The sequence below is a fragment of the Macaca fascicularis genome, chromosome 12, assembly GCF_037993035.2.
Source record: "Macaca fascicularis isolate 582-1 chromosome 12, T2T-MFA8v1.1".
NCBI lineage: Eukaryota > Metazoa > Chordata > Mammalia > Primates > Cercopithecidae > Macaca > Macaca fascicularis.
The window spans coordinates 57,509,295-57,523,602 of record NC_088386.1 but is presented as its reverse complement, the minus strand read 5'-3'; the positions used below and the strand labels follow the sequence as shown (position 1 = coordinate 57,523,602).

At 39.6% G+C, this 14,308-nt stretch overlaps 1 protein-coding gene across 21 annotated transcripts in view; it reads left to right on the top strand.

Moving 5' to 3' along the window:
* DPP4 (dipeptidyl peptidase 4) overlaps nucleotides 1-14,308 on the top strand; it is an 83,054-nt gene that overhangs the window by 20,793 nt on the left and 47,953 nt on the right. For 6 of the 21 annotated variants that reach the window (XR_012421165.1, XM_074009306.1, XM_005573318.4 and 3 more), the window contains 3 exons: nucleotides 5,962-6,057; nucleotides 6,464-6,555; nucleotides 7,838-7,918. Coding sequence is in view for 5 of the 21 variants with exons in the window: in XM_005573318.4 (XP_005573375.1) it covers nucleotides 5,962-6,057; nucleotides 6,464-6,555; nucleotides 7,838-7,918 (269 nt within the window). In the remaining 16 variants the exon portion in view is untranslated. Of the gene's footprint in view, nucleotides 1-5,958; nucleotides 6,058-6,463; nucleotides 6,769-7,837; nucleotides 7,919-8,950; nucleotides 9,091-14,308 lie in introns of those variants that run through there. The other 15 variants (XR_012421163.1, XR_012421164.1, XM_074009307.1 and 12 more) reach the window with 4 other exon arrangements.

Genomic DNA, 14,308 nt, shown 5'->3' with positions numbered 1-14,308 from the left:
TTTAAAGAACAGAAATGTATTTCTCACAGTTCTGGAGGCTGAGAAGTCAGAGATTAAAGTGCAGGCAGGTCAGTGTCTGGTGAGGTCCCACCCCATCGATGGCATTGTCTCTCGAGGCAGCATCCCTACATGGTGAAAGGTAGAGGGCCACAAAGGCAGCAGCGAGTTCCCTCCAGAGCCCCCGCCCCCAACTTTTTTTTTTTTTTTTTTTTTGAGACAGAGTTTCGCTCTTATTGCCCAGGCTGGAGTGCAACGGCGCTATCTCGGCTCACCAATACTCCGCCTCCCGGGTTCAAGCAATCTTCCTGCCTCAGCCTCCTGAGTAGCTGGGATTACAGATATGTGCCACCACACCCTGCCAATTTTGTATTGTTAGTAGAGACAGGGTTTCTCCATGTTGGTCAGTCTGGTCTCGAACTTCTAACCTCAGGTTATCTGCCCACCTCGGCCTCCCAAGTGCTAGGATTACGGGCGTGAACTGCAGCACCTGGCCTCCCTTCAGCCCTTTTATGAAGCACTAATCACTTCCCAAAGAGGCTCCACCTCTTAACACTACCACAATGGAGATTAAGTTTCAACGTGAGTTTTGGAAGGGACACCATCTTTCAAATCATAGCAAAGATTCAATAATTTTCCCAAGGCCCCAAGGCAAGAAATGGACCTGGTTTCAAATCCAGGCTCTCTGATTCAAAGCAACCAGCTGCTGAACCCCTTGACTGGTGTTTGTTGAATCTATGGAGATGGGTGGCAGCCTGCATGTGCTGCTGGAGGATATAGCCACAGATTGAGGGGACATTCAGTCAGTTTCTTCTTTTACCTCCTTGATTTTTCTTCTACCACCCCTGTGTCAAGGCTGTTAATTTGCTAGAGCAAATTTTGAAGTAACCACTCGTTTTATTTCTTTATACCCATCATGGATACAAGCATCAGTATGGAATGTTAGCTGATTACCATATGGAACACAGGAACTTTATAACCAGATATCTCTTTTGCCTGTTTTTAACAACTTTACACAGTTATGCGCCGTAACAAGCACATTTCTTTTTAGATGTATTTCATTAGCCATTTATTTACCAAAACAGTTTATTTTTGTGGAGTGGAAACATTATATGTTAATTTAATATAGACAAAAAAGTTTAGTATGAATGGATGACAATATTCAAAATATCTTGTAATCATACAGAAGCAATTGATCAAAGCAAGGATATCCCATGGAACTGTACCACTCTCTTATTTGGATTTTATCATTCTGGAATTATTGTTTTTCAGAAATAATTTTGACACTACAGCAACGATTCATTAAGATACCTTAACACTTTGATAAGAATTTATTATTAGATTGAGCCATTTTAAATGCCGCTATTCTACCTTTTTTAACTAACAAAAATGGTATTTTCATATGGTTCAAGTTAATAGGTGCTTTAGCTAAAGAAGAAAAGTATAAAATTATAAATCTATATTTTTATTTTTAAATTAAAGATTTGAAACTCGAGTTTCTGTATAAACTGATGGGTAACATATGATTAAGTGCTTTACTTGGCTGCACAATGCTTTGAACTGATAAGTCAAATGAACATGTCCCAGGCCGAACTAAGAAGAAAACCATGCAAGCAGCCAAAGACCTTCATCTGCTGCCGCAGCAGTGCCCTGTCAGTGAGCAAGTAGACAAGGAAGACGAATCATGAGCATGTCTTATAAGAGTTTGACAAAATAGGTTGTAACTTGGCAGCAAACTATGAACTTGCTAAAGGTCAAAACCTGGAGTTGGCACTCTTGTCTCACAGAACTCCCGTATCTTGATGTTTCAAAACCGTCTTCCAATGTGCCCTGCTTATCAAACAGCAAGGCGAAAAACAAGGAACATTTGTGTTGCTCTGCTTGCTCCAATTTAGCCGCACTGCTCTTGGACTGGCAGCTAATATGTGGAAACTGGGTTGCAGGGTTATTCTAAAGCAGCTGAGTGAGCCTGACACAGACCAGGGTAAGCCTAGGGCTTGCAGGAATGTCCTAAGCTCTAGTAAGTGTGCCATCAGAGTTGATATCTGGAAAATATGCCTATGGATCCAACTCACAGGAAGCCATCATGAGCAGAAGGGAACCTGAATGTGATAGAGATGATGGGTTTTCAAACTGTGGACTAGGCCAGGTGCAGCGGCTCACGACTGTAATCCCAGCATTTTGGGAGGCCAAGGTGGGAGGATTGCTTGAGCCCAGGAAATGGAGACCAGCCTGGGCAACATGGCAACAACCTGTCTCTACTAATAATACAAAAATTAGCCTGGTGTGTGCCTGTAGTCCCAGCTATTCAGGAGGCTGAGGTGGGAGATTCACTTGGGACTGGCAGGTCGAGGCTGTAGTGAGCCGTGATTGTGCCACTGCACTCCACCTTGTACAACATGAGCGAGATCCTGTCAAAAAAAAAAAAAAGCTATGGAGTTGTGAGAGAATGAACTGGACTTCTGAGAGATCGAACCCAGCAAGGTCTGAGGAGGGCAGGCGAGTTAAGTGCACAGAGAGGAGCACATCATGAATTCAAGATGAAGCACCCTGGGCAGCAGGTGCTGTCAAAGGAATTTTGCCTCAATTATTTCAACATTCCCAATGTAACTGTGTTACCTGAAAAACCTGGGTAAATACCTTTAAGTGAGATGCATTTAAATGAGATAATACTATATGTGATCTTTTATAGGTATTAAGTTAATTCCTTTCTTACAAAATCAAGAATTAATGATAGATGTTCCATGTTGATATATCTATTTTTTTAATATATACATATATGTGTGTGTGCAGATCTGTCTAGATATCTACATCAGCAGACTATCAGGATTGTGGATGTCAATAATCATCTATATTTCAAATTACACTAATTTGGGGTGTGTTTATGTACATTTTAAACTAATACCTCTTGATAACAGAGTATAACTCCTTAATAGTATTTTTCAAATAGTACTCACTTTTTAACTATTTGATGCATGAAAGAATAGTCGGATGAATACAAGCAATTGAGAGCATTTTGTGAACAAATCCAGTTCCTATTCCCAATATGAGTTTCAAATATTTTCTGTAGCATAAGGCTTTACTTCTTGTTTGAAGGTTGGCAAATTCAAGGACTGATTTTACCTGCTTGCTATATTTCTACTAGCAAACACGAATCTTCTACTAACTTTTAGGGATGAAATGCAGGAATAAATTGACCAAAAAAAAAAAATAGTTTGCTTTTTTAAAGCTCTCTTTAACTTATAAACTAAGAAGGTTTAAATAAAATCAATAAAGTAATAAAGTGAAATGTAGCATTTTTATTTCTTGAAACAAGGTTGTTTTAGGCAGACACAAAGTTATTATCAGATAAGATCTGAAGAAATAAAATCTTTTTTTAACCTTCAACTTGACCTGTATTTTCTTTATTATCTTTACTTATAATGATGAAAACGGAAAGCTTTGCCATTTTTAACCGAGGGAATGGCCCACCTCAGAAGTCTTCTTATCTTTTTTCTTTTTTTCTTTCAACTTTTTTTTTTTTTTTTTTTGAGACGGAGTCTCGCTCTGTCGCCCAGACTGGAGTGCAGTGGCCGGATCTCAGCTCACTGCAAGCTCCGCCTCCCGTGTTTACGCCATTCTCCTGCCTCAGCCTCCCGAGTAGCTGGGACTACAGGCGCCCGCCACCTCGCCCGGCTAGTTTTTTGTATTTTTTAGTAGAGACGGGGTTTCACCGTGTTAGCCAGGATGGTCTCGATCTCCTGACCTCGTGATCCACCCGTCTCGGCCTCCCAAAGTGCTGGGATTACAGGCTTGAGCCACCGCGCCCGGCCTTTTTCTTTCAACTTTTATTTTAAGTTCCAGGGTACATGTGCAGGATGTACAGGTTTGTTGTATAGGTAAACACGTGCCATGGTGGTTTGCAACACAGATCAACCCATCGCCTTCGTATTAAGCCCAGAGTCCGTTAGCTAGTCTTCCTGATGCTCTCCCTCTCCCTACCCCCACCCCCACCCCCAACAGGCCCCAGTGTTGGTTGTTCCTCACCGTGTGCCCATGTGTTCTCATTGTTCACCTCCTACTTATAAGTGAGAACACGTAGCATTTGGTTTTCTGTTCCTGTGTTACTTTGCTGAGAATAATGACTTCCAGCTTCATTCACGTCCCTGAAAGGACACAATCTTTTTCCTTTTTATGGCTGCATAGTATTCCATGGTGTATGTGTACCAGATTTGAAGAAATAAAATTTTAAGAACATTGTTTGAAAGAGCATTTTCTGTAAGAAAATTACAAGGGAGGCATTTCCTGCAAGAAAATTAACAAGAGACAGGGCTGCTGGCTTCCTAGTCCCACAAATTGTAAGAACTGCAGCTATAGGAATTTTATAATGGTGGCTGATTATGTGAGTGTATGTTTGTGTATATGTGGAAAAAGTAGAGGATTTGAGAAAAAATACTTTAAGCTCTTTCATCGGTGGACAGACTCTGGGATTGGAGAAGAGGAATCACATTGGCTTGATTATGCTTCTAGGATGATATCTTACATCAACCAATAAAACCTCTCTGAGTATGTGCCTACTGTGGAATTGAACTGTGTTAGCTGCTAAAGGTTAATGTAAAAATTAAAACGAACAAGCAACAAGGCCTTATCTTCAAAGACTACATGGCCTAACTGAGGACACCACATGGGTAGACAGAGCAAAAGAGCTGTCAACTATTTTGTCATTAAATGACAAGAGCCAAATTAGTAGCGTTGGGGCAAAAGTCAGAGGGGGCAGAACTAAAATCTTCATGAAAGAGATGGGGATTGGAGGGTAGTGATTCTGACAACCAGGAAAGCAGGGAAGACACTGCAGAGAAGTGGTTTAGAAAAAGGAGCAGAGGTGGAGAAGCCCAAGAAGATCTTCTGGGTTCAGTGTGTCGGTCATAAGAGTGAATGAGATGGTCCCTGCAAGGAGAGAGTGACATAAGACACTCTTGTGTCAATTGTGGAGGGCTGTGTCAGGCTAAGGAGTGTTAATCTTCTTCCTGTAGGCAATGAGGAAACATTGAAAAGTTTTGGAGAAGGGATTGCCAGAATGAAAGTAGTGGTTTAGAAAAATTATTCTAGTGCTGGTGCAGAGAATGGATAGAATTGGGAGAATCTAATGGCAGGGATACCTGAAAAAAAAGTTTCCAGGAATAATCAAGAAGGTCAGTTAGATGGACATGGTGGAAAAACAGACAGGTATCAAAAATGATTTTCAGACTTTGAATTTGGGTCACCAGTAGTAGAATACAGAACCACACAAATTCTGTTAAGTTCAAAGAAAAGTGATGATATTGATGAAGATCCCTGAATTGGGTGATCAGCAGGTCCTAAGGGTCTCTGAGAAGCAGGAGGGCCTGAAACTGGGCCCCAAAGTGTCCGAAAAGGATGATCTAGCTCCAGGCCATCCACCACAGTAGTCGTTGAACATGTGGTCACATGTAACTATTAACTTAAAATGTACCTAGTCAGATTGAGATATGCTGTAAGTATAAACTACATACCAGATTTGAGAGTTAGAATGAAAAAAAGAACACGAAAGTTCTCATAACATTTAAATATTCGTTACATGGCAAAATGATATTTTGGATGTATTGCGCTAAATAAAATATGCTACTAAAATTAATTTTACCTTAAGATCGTGTTTCTTATATAGCTACTAGAAAATATACTTACATTGTATTTCTATAGGACATTGCTGATCTAGACCTTCACAGTAAAGCGCACTAGTATAGCACAATACAGCACAGTGAAACAAACACACACACACACTTCATAGTTCAATGATTTTTACTCTATCTATTCAGTCTGAAGTCTTTTAAAATGTATCTTGCATTTTGTGAGGGTATTTCTGAATTTTGTGAGCAGGGTTTATTGTAGTGATCCATTTGTTTATTTTATCCAAAACTTAGGTTATTCCATCTTACTGAACATTTGGCTCTTTTTCTCAACCAGCAGATGATGCTACAGCTGACAGTCGCAAAACTTACACTCTAACTGATTACTTAAAAAATACTTATAGACTGAAGTTGTACTCCTTACGATGGATTTCAGGTAAGAATTTTTTGGGTAGGGCAGATTTTATGCTTACGTTCATTCTAGTTAGGTTGAGATGTAGGGTGCTTTTATGGCACTCAGAAGAGGTAATCTTTGTTTTTAAAAAGTCTATGGAGAGTTTTTGATTTTTGTTTTTTGTTTTCTACTTGAAGTGCAAAGAGAGAAAGACTGAAAGAAACCCAAGTATTTCTTTGACATGTACAATAAAAAATTAAATGTGAATTGAAACCTTGACAATAATGATGAAAAAATGAATGAATGTTAGTATAATATCATTCATGTTTTCTCACCTTAGAAATGCCTATTTGGTATTTGTGAACTTAAATTGTATTCTATAATTTTCAGCTTATGAAGATGTTTAGTAACAACTTGAAATTTTGATCTGGTTGTTTTCTCTCTTTAGATCATGAATATCTCTACAAACAAGAAAATAATATCTTGGTATTCAATGCTGAATATGGAAACAGCTCGGTTTTCTTGGAGAACAGTACATTTGTATGTTTAATCACATAATTAATTCACGCATAGAATTCTGGGGATTTTTTTCATTACCTTTGAAATCACGAGTACTGTCATTTCTCAACCTGTTGGACTATTTCTACAGCATATGGCAAAGTGGATCTTTCTCTCCTTCTTGAAATGCTCCCTGCCTTGACTACTTTTTAGTCTCCTTTGATGATTCCTCTTCCTCTGCCCATATTTTTAAATGTAAGTGTTCCTTGGGGCTCTGTCTTCATTTGCCTCCCTCTTCACTTTGCATGCTCTCCTTTGGTGAATTTCATGCAACCCCACAGCATTACTGCCCTCCTCTCTGGCTTGACTCTCATATACACTCACTTAACACTAACCTTCTCCCAGATCTCAACTTTAATTTCTAATAGACTGCTGGCTCCTACATGTGGATTTCAAACTCAAAATCCCAAGCTAAACTGGTTATCTTTCCTCAGCTGTCCTAGCACACTGAAAGCATCTTATTCTTTTTCGTGAGTTCCCAGTATTGGTAAAAGTTACTTAATTCTCCTCCAAGCCACTTAAGCTAGAAATCTCAGAATCATCATTGACTCATGTCATCCCCCACAGTAGGTGACAACAGACCCTGTCAATTCTCCATCTGCACATCAGGTATATCGCAGTTTCCATTTCCACTGGACAGTCCTTGCTGAAACCCTCGTTTAATCTTGTGGTAGTGAGTGCTCTAACTTGTGTCCCTATCGCATTCTGCACTCCCCACATCCAGGCTGATATCAGCCCTCCGTCCTTCCCTCTCATTTCAGCCACTGTGTCACCAGAGTATCTTTGTAAAAGATAGATATGATTCTATCACTTGCAAAAACATAGGTCTAGTTCCACATCTTATATTTAGGTCCCAACTCTTTTTCTAATTTGTTGTCCTCTCACCTTCCACTGTCTGACACCGGCGCCCCCACAAACTATATTCAGGTTACACATGACCCTTAAGGAGCCTCTAAACATGATGTCCTTTCCCATGCCTGGCATTTGCTCTTCCCACTGTTGAGAAAGTTCTCTTTTCCTCATCCTAACTCTCGCAGGCATCTTTCCTCTTCGGATTAATCCTTCCCTTTCTGGCTTTCTAACACTGATCACCACCCACCTGGCATCACGGTCATTTGTGTGGGTGAATATGCCACCTCTGCTAGATTAGGAACTCCCAAGGCAAAAGCCACATGTCTAGAACAATACCCCCTATGAAGTAAGTGCACAGTGATGGCAGTGAAATGGAATTGTTCAATTTTTCTTTGTTCTTCTTGTTTGACAGGATGAGTTTGGACATTCTATAAATGATTATTCAATATCTCCTGATGGGCAGTTTATTCTCTTAGAATACAACTATGTGAAGGTAAAAGAAATGCTTTCTTACTGTAACATTTAAATAATCCAAGAGTATGCTATGTTATAACCAATTTCAAGTGTATGGATACTTAAAATTAACATCTAAGTAATGTAATGGGCACTAAAACTCATTAATTCAGAATCAGAGTCATTCTCATTCTTAAAGACAAGTCCAATATTTTAAAAGAAATTCATTTTTAGTGCTTTCAAATACTAAAAAGCACAGTTAATATTGTATTGTACTTATATATACTAATAACATAAGTCAATAAAAATTTTTCCTTATACACATATTTAAAAGTAAGTTTATGTGTCTGATTTGTACACCTAATGGCAGAACCCTTTATTTCCTTTGTCACAGCTTTATGTGTAGTAAGATCCTCTATAAATATGTGTTTTTAAAAGAGTTAAAGTTGGGCATGGTGGCATGCACCTGTAGTTCCCTACTTAGAAGGGGAAGCTGAAGCAGGAGGATTGCTTGAGCCCACGAGTTGGAAGCTACAGTTAGCTATACTGTGCCACTGCATTACAGTCTAGGAGACAGAGTGAGATCCCGTCTAAAAAAAAAAAAAAAGAAAAAGAAAGAATTAAACTTTCCATCCTCCAGAAAAGATTCCACAAGATGGCCCAGACCATCTCCTAACCTTCGGCCCCACCATATGCAAACTATTCTAAGGAGGAGAGAGCCTCACCACAGATCATAAAGATTCCACCATGAGCACTCAGCTTCCCCCAGTCACCCAGCCCCACTCCACATCCTAACACGTTCAGGAAAGGTTACAGCTTAATCATACATCCTCTTCATGTTTAGGATGGATGTGGATTGCCATAACTTTAATGGCAGCTTTTTGGTTACTCATGGATTTGACAACAGTTGTTCAAGTATAGGAAGTTTTGAGACATATAGTGAAGATTAAAAATTTGTAGAGATACCCTGTATTGCAAGCAAAATACAAAGCTGGGGATTCCCACCCTTGACCTTTCTTTTCCAGGATAAATTATATTGAGGACACACCAACACTCACACACCAACTCTGCTGTGCTCAGGCCAAGCAAACCATTCCCTACCGCATTGACCATCTCAGGATGGTGACTCTCAATCATAACATTTACCCTGGATTTGCTGGGCGGGGCTCCCTTTCCTGGACATGAAGACTCTATGTTCAGTTAAACTTAACTGTAAGTGAATCAGAATCTTGTACCAACTTTAACACATCTGTTGCCAATTAATGGATTATTGTTTGTTTAATGAAGTGCTTCTTATTACTATCTATAGAATACATCACTTAATCTACTTGAGAAACTTTTAAAACTTCCCAGTGTCCAGGTTCAATCCCCAGATCAGTAAACAGAAGTTTCTGGGGTAATGCCAGAATCAGTACTTTTTTCTTTTTTTGAGACAAGGTCTCGTTCTGTCACTCAGGCTAGAGTGCAGTGGTATGATCATGGATCACTGTAGCCTCAACATTTTGGGCTTGACTAATCCTCCTACCTCAGCCTCCTGAGTAACTCAGACTACAGTTGTGCACCACCATGCCCTGCTGTGCCCTGCTAATTTTCAATTTTTTTTTTTTTTAGAGATAGGGTCTCACTATGTTCCCCAGGCTGGTCTCAAACTCCTGTCCTCAAACGATTCTCCCACCTCAGTTTCCCCAAGTGCTAGGATTACAGGCATGAGCCACTGTGCCTGGTGAGCATCAGTATATTTTCAACTGTCATAGGTGATTGTAATGGCAACCAGGGTTGAGAACCACTGAATAACAGTTGTCCATGTTAAAGACTAACATATGAAGGTAAGGTAGAAAGAGAAAGATAATTCCAGCTCATCTTACTATATAGCCCAGTTCAGCAAAAGCCATTTGATGTGCACTAATGCGTGTATTCCCCTGGTGGCCCTTAGTTGGCCAGCCAGGGTTGGAGATTTGTATTTGTTGTGTCACTGGAATTTACCCGTGTATTTAACTGGCTTTTGCTTTTTACACTCTGTCCCCTTCCCCCTGCCATCTGTACTTCAGACAGTATCCAAAGTACTACTTTTAAATTCTAAATTAGTTTATGCCACACCTATGCCACTTACAGTGGCTTCCCATCACACTCAAAATAAAACACCAGCTCTAACCCTGGCATCCTGAGTCCTGTGTGATTGAACACAGTCTGCCTGACTGAACACATCTCCTACCCGCTTCTCCTGCACTCTGCATGCTTGGCCAGTGCTTCTCGCCTCACCTTCACCTGAGGAACACTTGAGGAGCTTTTGAAAAAACATATCTGTGGCCTACCCTAAAGCAACTAAATCAGCATAGCTGTGGGCCTCTGGAGATTCCACGGTGCTGAGTTGAGAACCTGTAAGTGCACAGCTCTTTCTTTTTCTCAAGCATCACCCTCATTCCCATCTAAGGGCCAAAGCACTTGCTATTGCTTCCTCATGGAAGCTTCTCCATCATCTTATGCTTCTCTCTCTTTATTAAGTCAGGTCCATATTTGTTGGGTCACTTTGTCAAACATTGCCCGCTGCCACGCTCTTCCAGACACACCCCACTAATCAGTCTCTGTCACGTTAACTCATTTTAGTTTCATCACAACATTTTGTGATATTTTGTCATTGATTTATTTGCTTATTTGTTGCCTGCCTTATTTGGTGCCATTTTCCCTGTGATTTATTCACTGCCACACCTCTGTGCCTAGGACAGGGCCCCATAGCAGTTGCTGAAGATCATTGATAAATGAATACATGTTTTATTGCAAAGTGCTAAATGATAAAGCTATTGAAAGTAGGGATCTATATCTTCAACATTTTTTCCTTTTTTTTTCAAGAGGGTCCAATAGAATTTTCTGTACAGCATATATATTTTGACTAAGTGACTCTTATGAAACGTATCTAGAAAAAATAAAAGTCTAATTGGATTACATTTCCTTGGAGGTCTACCTTTTAGTGTTTTTTAGATCCTACTATGTGACTTCTCCATGACTGAGTTAGTGCTATCGCTTCTAAGTTGTGGCTACAAATAAATAAACAAGCAAGTGAGTGAGTGAGTGGATAAGTACCCCCACAGTCTGGCATGAATGCTCTCCTAGCATCTCTGCTCATTACCTAGTGCTCTGAAAATCCTGATAATAGTTGTCATCGATTCCATGTTGACAATGTTCCACAACCCTGCTAAGTGCTTCCCATGAATTCTCATGCATCTGAGATTGTTGCTGGCATTATCCTCATTTGTCTAAAAAGAAAATTGAAGCTTAGAGAGAAGCTTGCTTCACATTACACAGTGAAACCTTGAATCCAGGTTAGAAGACTCCAAAGCTTGTGCTCTTAAATGTGATCTTTTCTATCTTTGCATTCAGCTTCTCTTTGCTATGATGCTCTTTTACTCTTTCCCAGCCACCCTCTGTCACTAACCTCAGCCAAAGAATCTCTTTTCCATAATCCTCTCTGCCTCTCCAAGGCCTAATTTATGATTCCTGCGTCTCCCACCCACCTCCATGATATCTCTTGGCACATCCTATCGTGATTCTTTTATTGTCATTTACTATTTCATATCCTCCATTCCACTATAAGCTCCTCCACGGGAGGGACCCTGTGTTATTCAGTAATGTCTGATAGATGAAAGCTGCCAGTGTTTATAGACTAAATAGAATAATGAATCTGTTTCAAAAGATGAAGTGAACATACCGAACATCATGGCTTTTCTTTTACAACCCGTGATGGTTTGTCATGCTCAATGATCTCAGTCCATCTTAATATTTTTAGCTGGTACCACACCTTTTGGCTTTAGTGAATATTTTGCTTGAGGTTGCCCAGAAACAAGCATGGGGTGTGTCAAAATAATCCAGGATTCAGGAAAGGAATGTATGACTAGCAAAAAGTAGAACTTAATAAATATTTGTTGACATGAGAGGATAGGAGGGTGAGAAGTGATAAACAGTGAAGGTTAGGAACTCTGACTTTGTGTCTCAGCTCTGCTGTTATATAGCTGGGTGTCCTTGGGATACCTGTTTCATCCATCTCGTCCTCATTGGTACAATTTGAATTTTCCTGTAATTTGGTGTATTTCTTGAACACTCACTATGTGACTTGCACTAGAATAGATTCCAAGCATCCAAAGATAAATAAGATACAATTTCTTACCTCTAGGAGTATGGTAGAGAGGGCAGACATACAGACAAGTACCTTATTTGAAAATATCTTGGCCGGGCGCGGTGGCTCAAGCCTGTAATCCCAGCACTTTGGGAGGCCGAGACGGGCGGATCACGAGGTCAGGAGATCGAGACCATCCTGGCTAACACGGTGAAACCCCGTCTCTACTAAAAAATACAAAAAACTAGCCGGGCGAGGTGGCGGGCGCCTGTAGTCCCAGCTACTCGGGAGGCTGAGGCAGGAGAATGGCGTAAACCCGGGAGGCGGAGCTTGCAGTGAGCTGAGATCCGGCCACTGCACTCCAGCCTGGGCGACAGAGCGAGACTCCGTCTCAAAAAAAAAAAAAAAAAAAAAAAAAAAGAAAATATCTTTAATTTATATATGCATCTATATTCAGACATAATTTTTCATAAATGCAAATATGTGATCATATACATTTTTATCTTCGGTCTTATTTTTTCCCTTTTTCACTTGGCTCTCTAAAGTCTAATATATATCTCTACATATTTTTATATTTTTCTTCTTGTTCATATAACTCTATGAAAATATATAGGATGTTTTTAGTTATTGCTTGGTCTATAAAAATAAAATCCTATACTTTTTTGTAAATTGCATTTCTCACTCAATGATACCATGTGAAACTCCTTCCAAGTCATCTGGTTAGCTCTGATTCATTTTTTAAAAATTAATATCACTTTATTTTTCAGAACAGCTTTAGGTTTATAGAAAATAAGCAGAGAGTTCCCACATACTCCCTTATCCTCCCTCCCCCACTTGCCCCTATTATTAATGTCTTGCATGAGTGTGGTCCATTTGTTACAACTGATGAGCCAATATTAATATATCATTATCAATTTAAGTCCATAGTTTACATTAGGCTTGACTCTTTGTGGGTTTTGACAAACATATGTCATGTATCTACCATTATAGTGGTGGATTCTGACAAACCTATGGCTCTTAACAAACGTATAATGACATGTATCACCATTATAGTATCATACAGATGACTTTGACTATGCTAAAAATCACCTGTGATTCCCCTATTCATCTCTTCCTTCCCCCAGACTCCAAGCAACCACTAATTTCTTTTTTTTTTTTTTTTTTTTTTTGAGACGGAGTCTCGCTCTGTCGCCCAGGCTGGAGTGCAGTGGCCGGATCTCAGCTCACTGCAAGCTCCGCCTCCCGGGTTCACGCCATTCTCCTGCCTCAGCCTCCCGAGTAGCTGGGACTACAGGCGCCCACAACCGCGCCTGGCTAATTTTTTGTATTTTTAGTAGAGACGGGGTTTCACCGTGGTCTCGATCTCCTGACCTTGTGATCCGCCCGCCTCGGCCTCCCAAAGTGCTGGGATTACAGGCGTGAGCCACCGCGCCCGGCCGCAACCACTAATTTCTTTACTCTCTCCATAGTTTTACCTTTTCCAGAAACTCATATTGTTGGAATCGTACAATATGTAACCTTTCCACGTTGGCTTATTTCACTTAGCAATATGTGTTTGAGACTCCTCCATGTCTTTTTGTGGCTTAATAGCTCATTCTTCTTATCTCTAAATGAGGTTCCATTGTATGGATCTACTACAGCTTGTTTATTCACTCACCTGTTGAATGACATCTTAGTTGCCTCCCAGTTTTGGCAATTATAAATAAAGCTGCTATAAACATTTGTGTGTAGATTTTTGTGTGGGCATAAATTCTCAACTCATTTGAATAAATAACTAGGAGTTTGCTGGTAAAGGTATTTTGCCTTGGAGTTTTCTCTATGTAAAGCTTCTTATATCTGGATTCAATTTGTTTATTAAATATAAGACTATTCAGAATTTTTCTCACTTTTGAGAAATTATTTTTTAAGAAATTTTTTCTTTTTCTCTAATTTTTAAAATGTATTGGCAAAAAAAATGTTTATAATAGTCTCTTATGATCTTTTAATGTCTGTGGAGTCTGTTGTAATGTCCCATTTTTCCTTCCTGATACCAGTCATTTGTGCTGTTTTACCCCTAAGTTTTACCACATTTGCAATTTTACTAGTCTTCTCAATGACTTGAGTTTTGGCTTTGTTGATTTTTTCTATTGTTTGTTTTCTACTTTATCAATGCTTTTACCTTTATTATTTCATTTCTTCTAATTACTTTGGATTTAGTTTGATTTCCTTTTTTAAAAAAATTTTATTTCCCTATGCTTCTGCAGTCACTGAAAGTTTGACTTTCATCTCTAGCTTTTTGAGATGGTTGTTAAAATATTGATGATACATGTATTTTAATTTTAA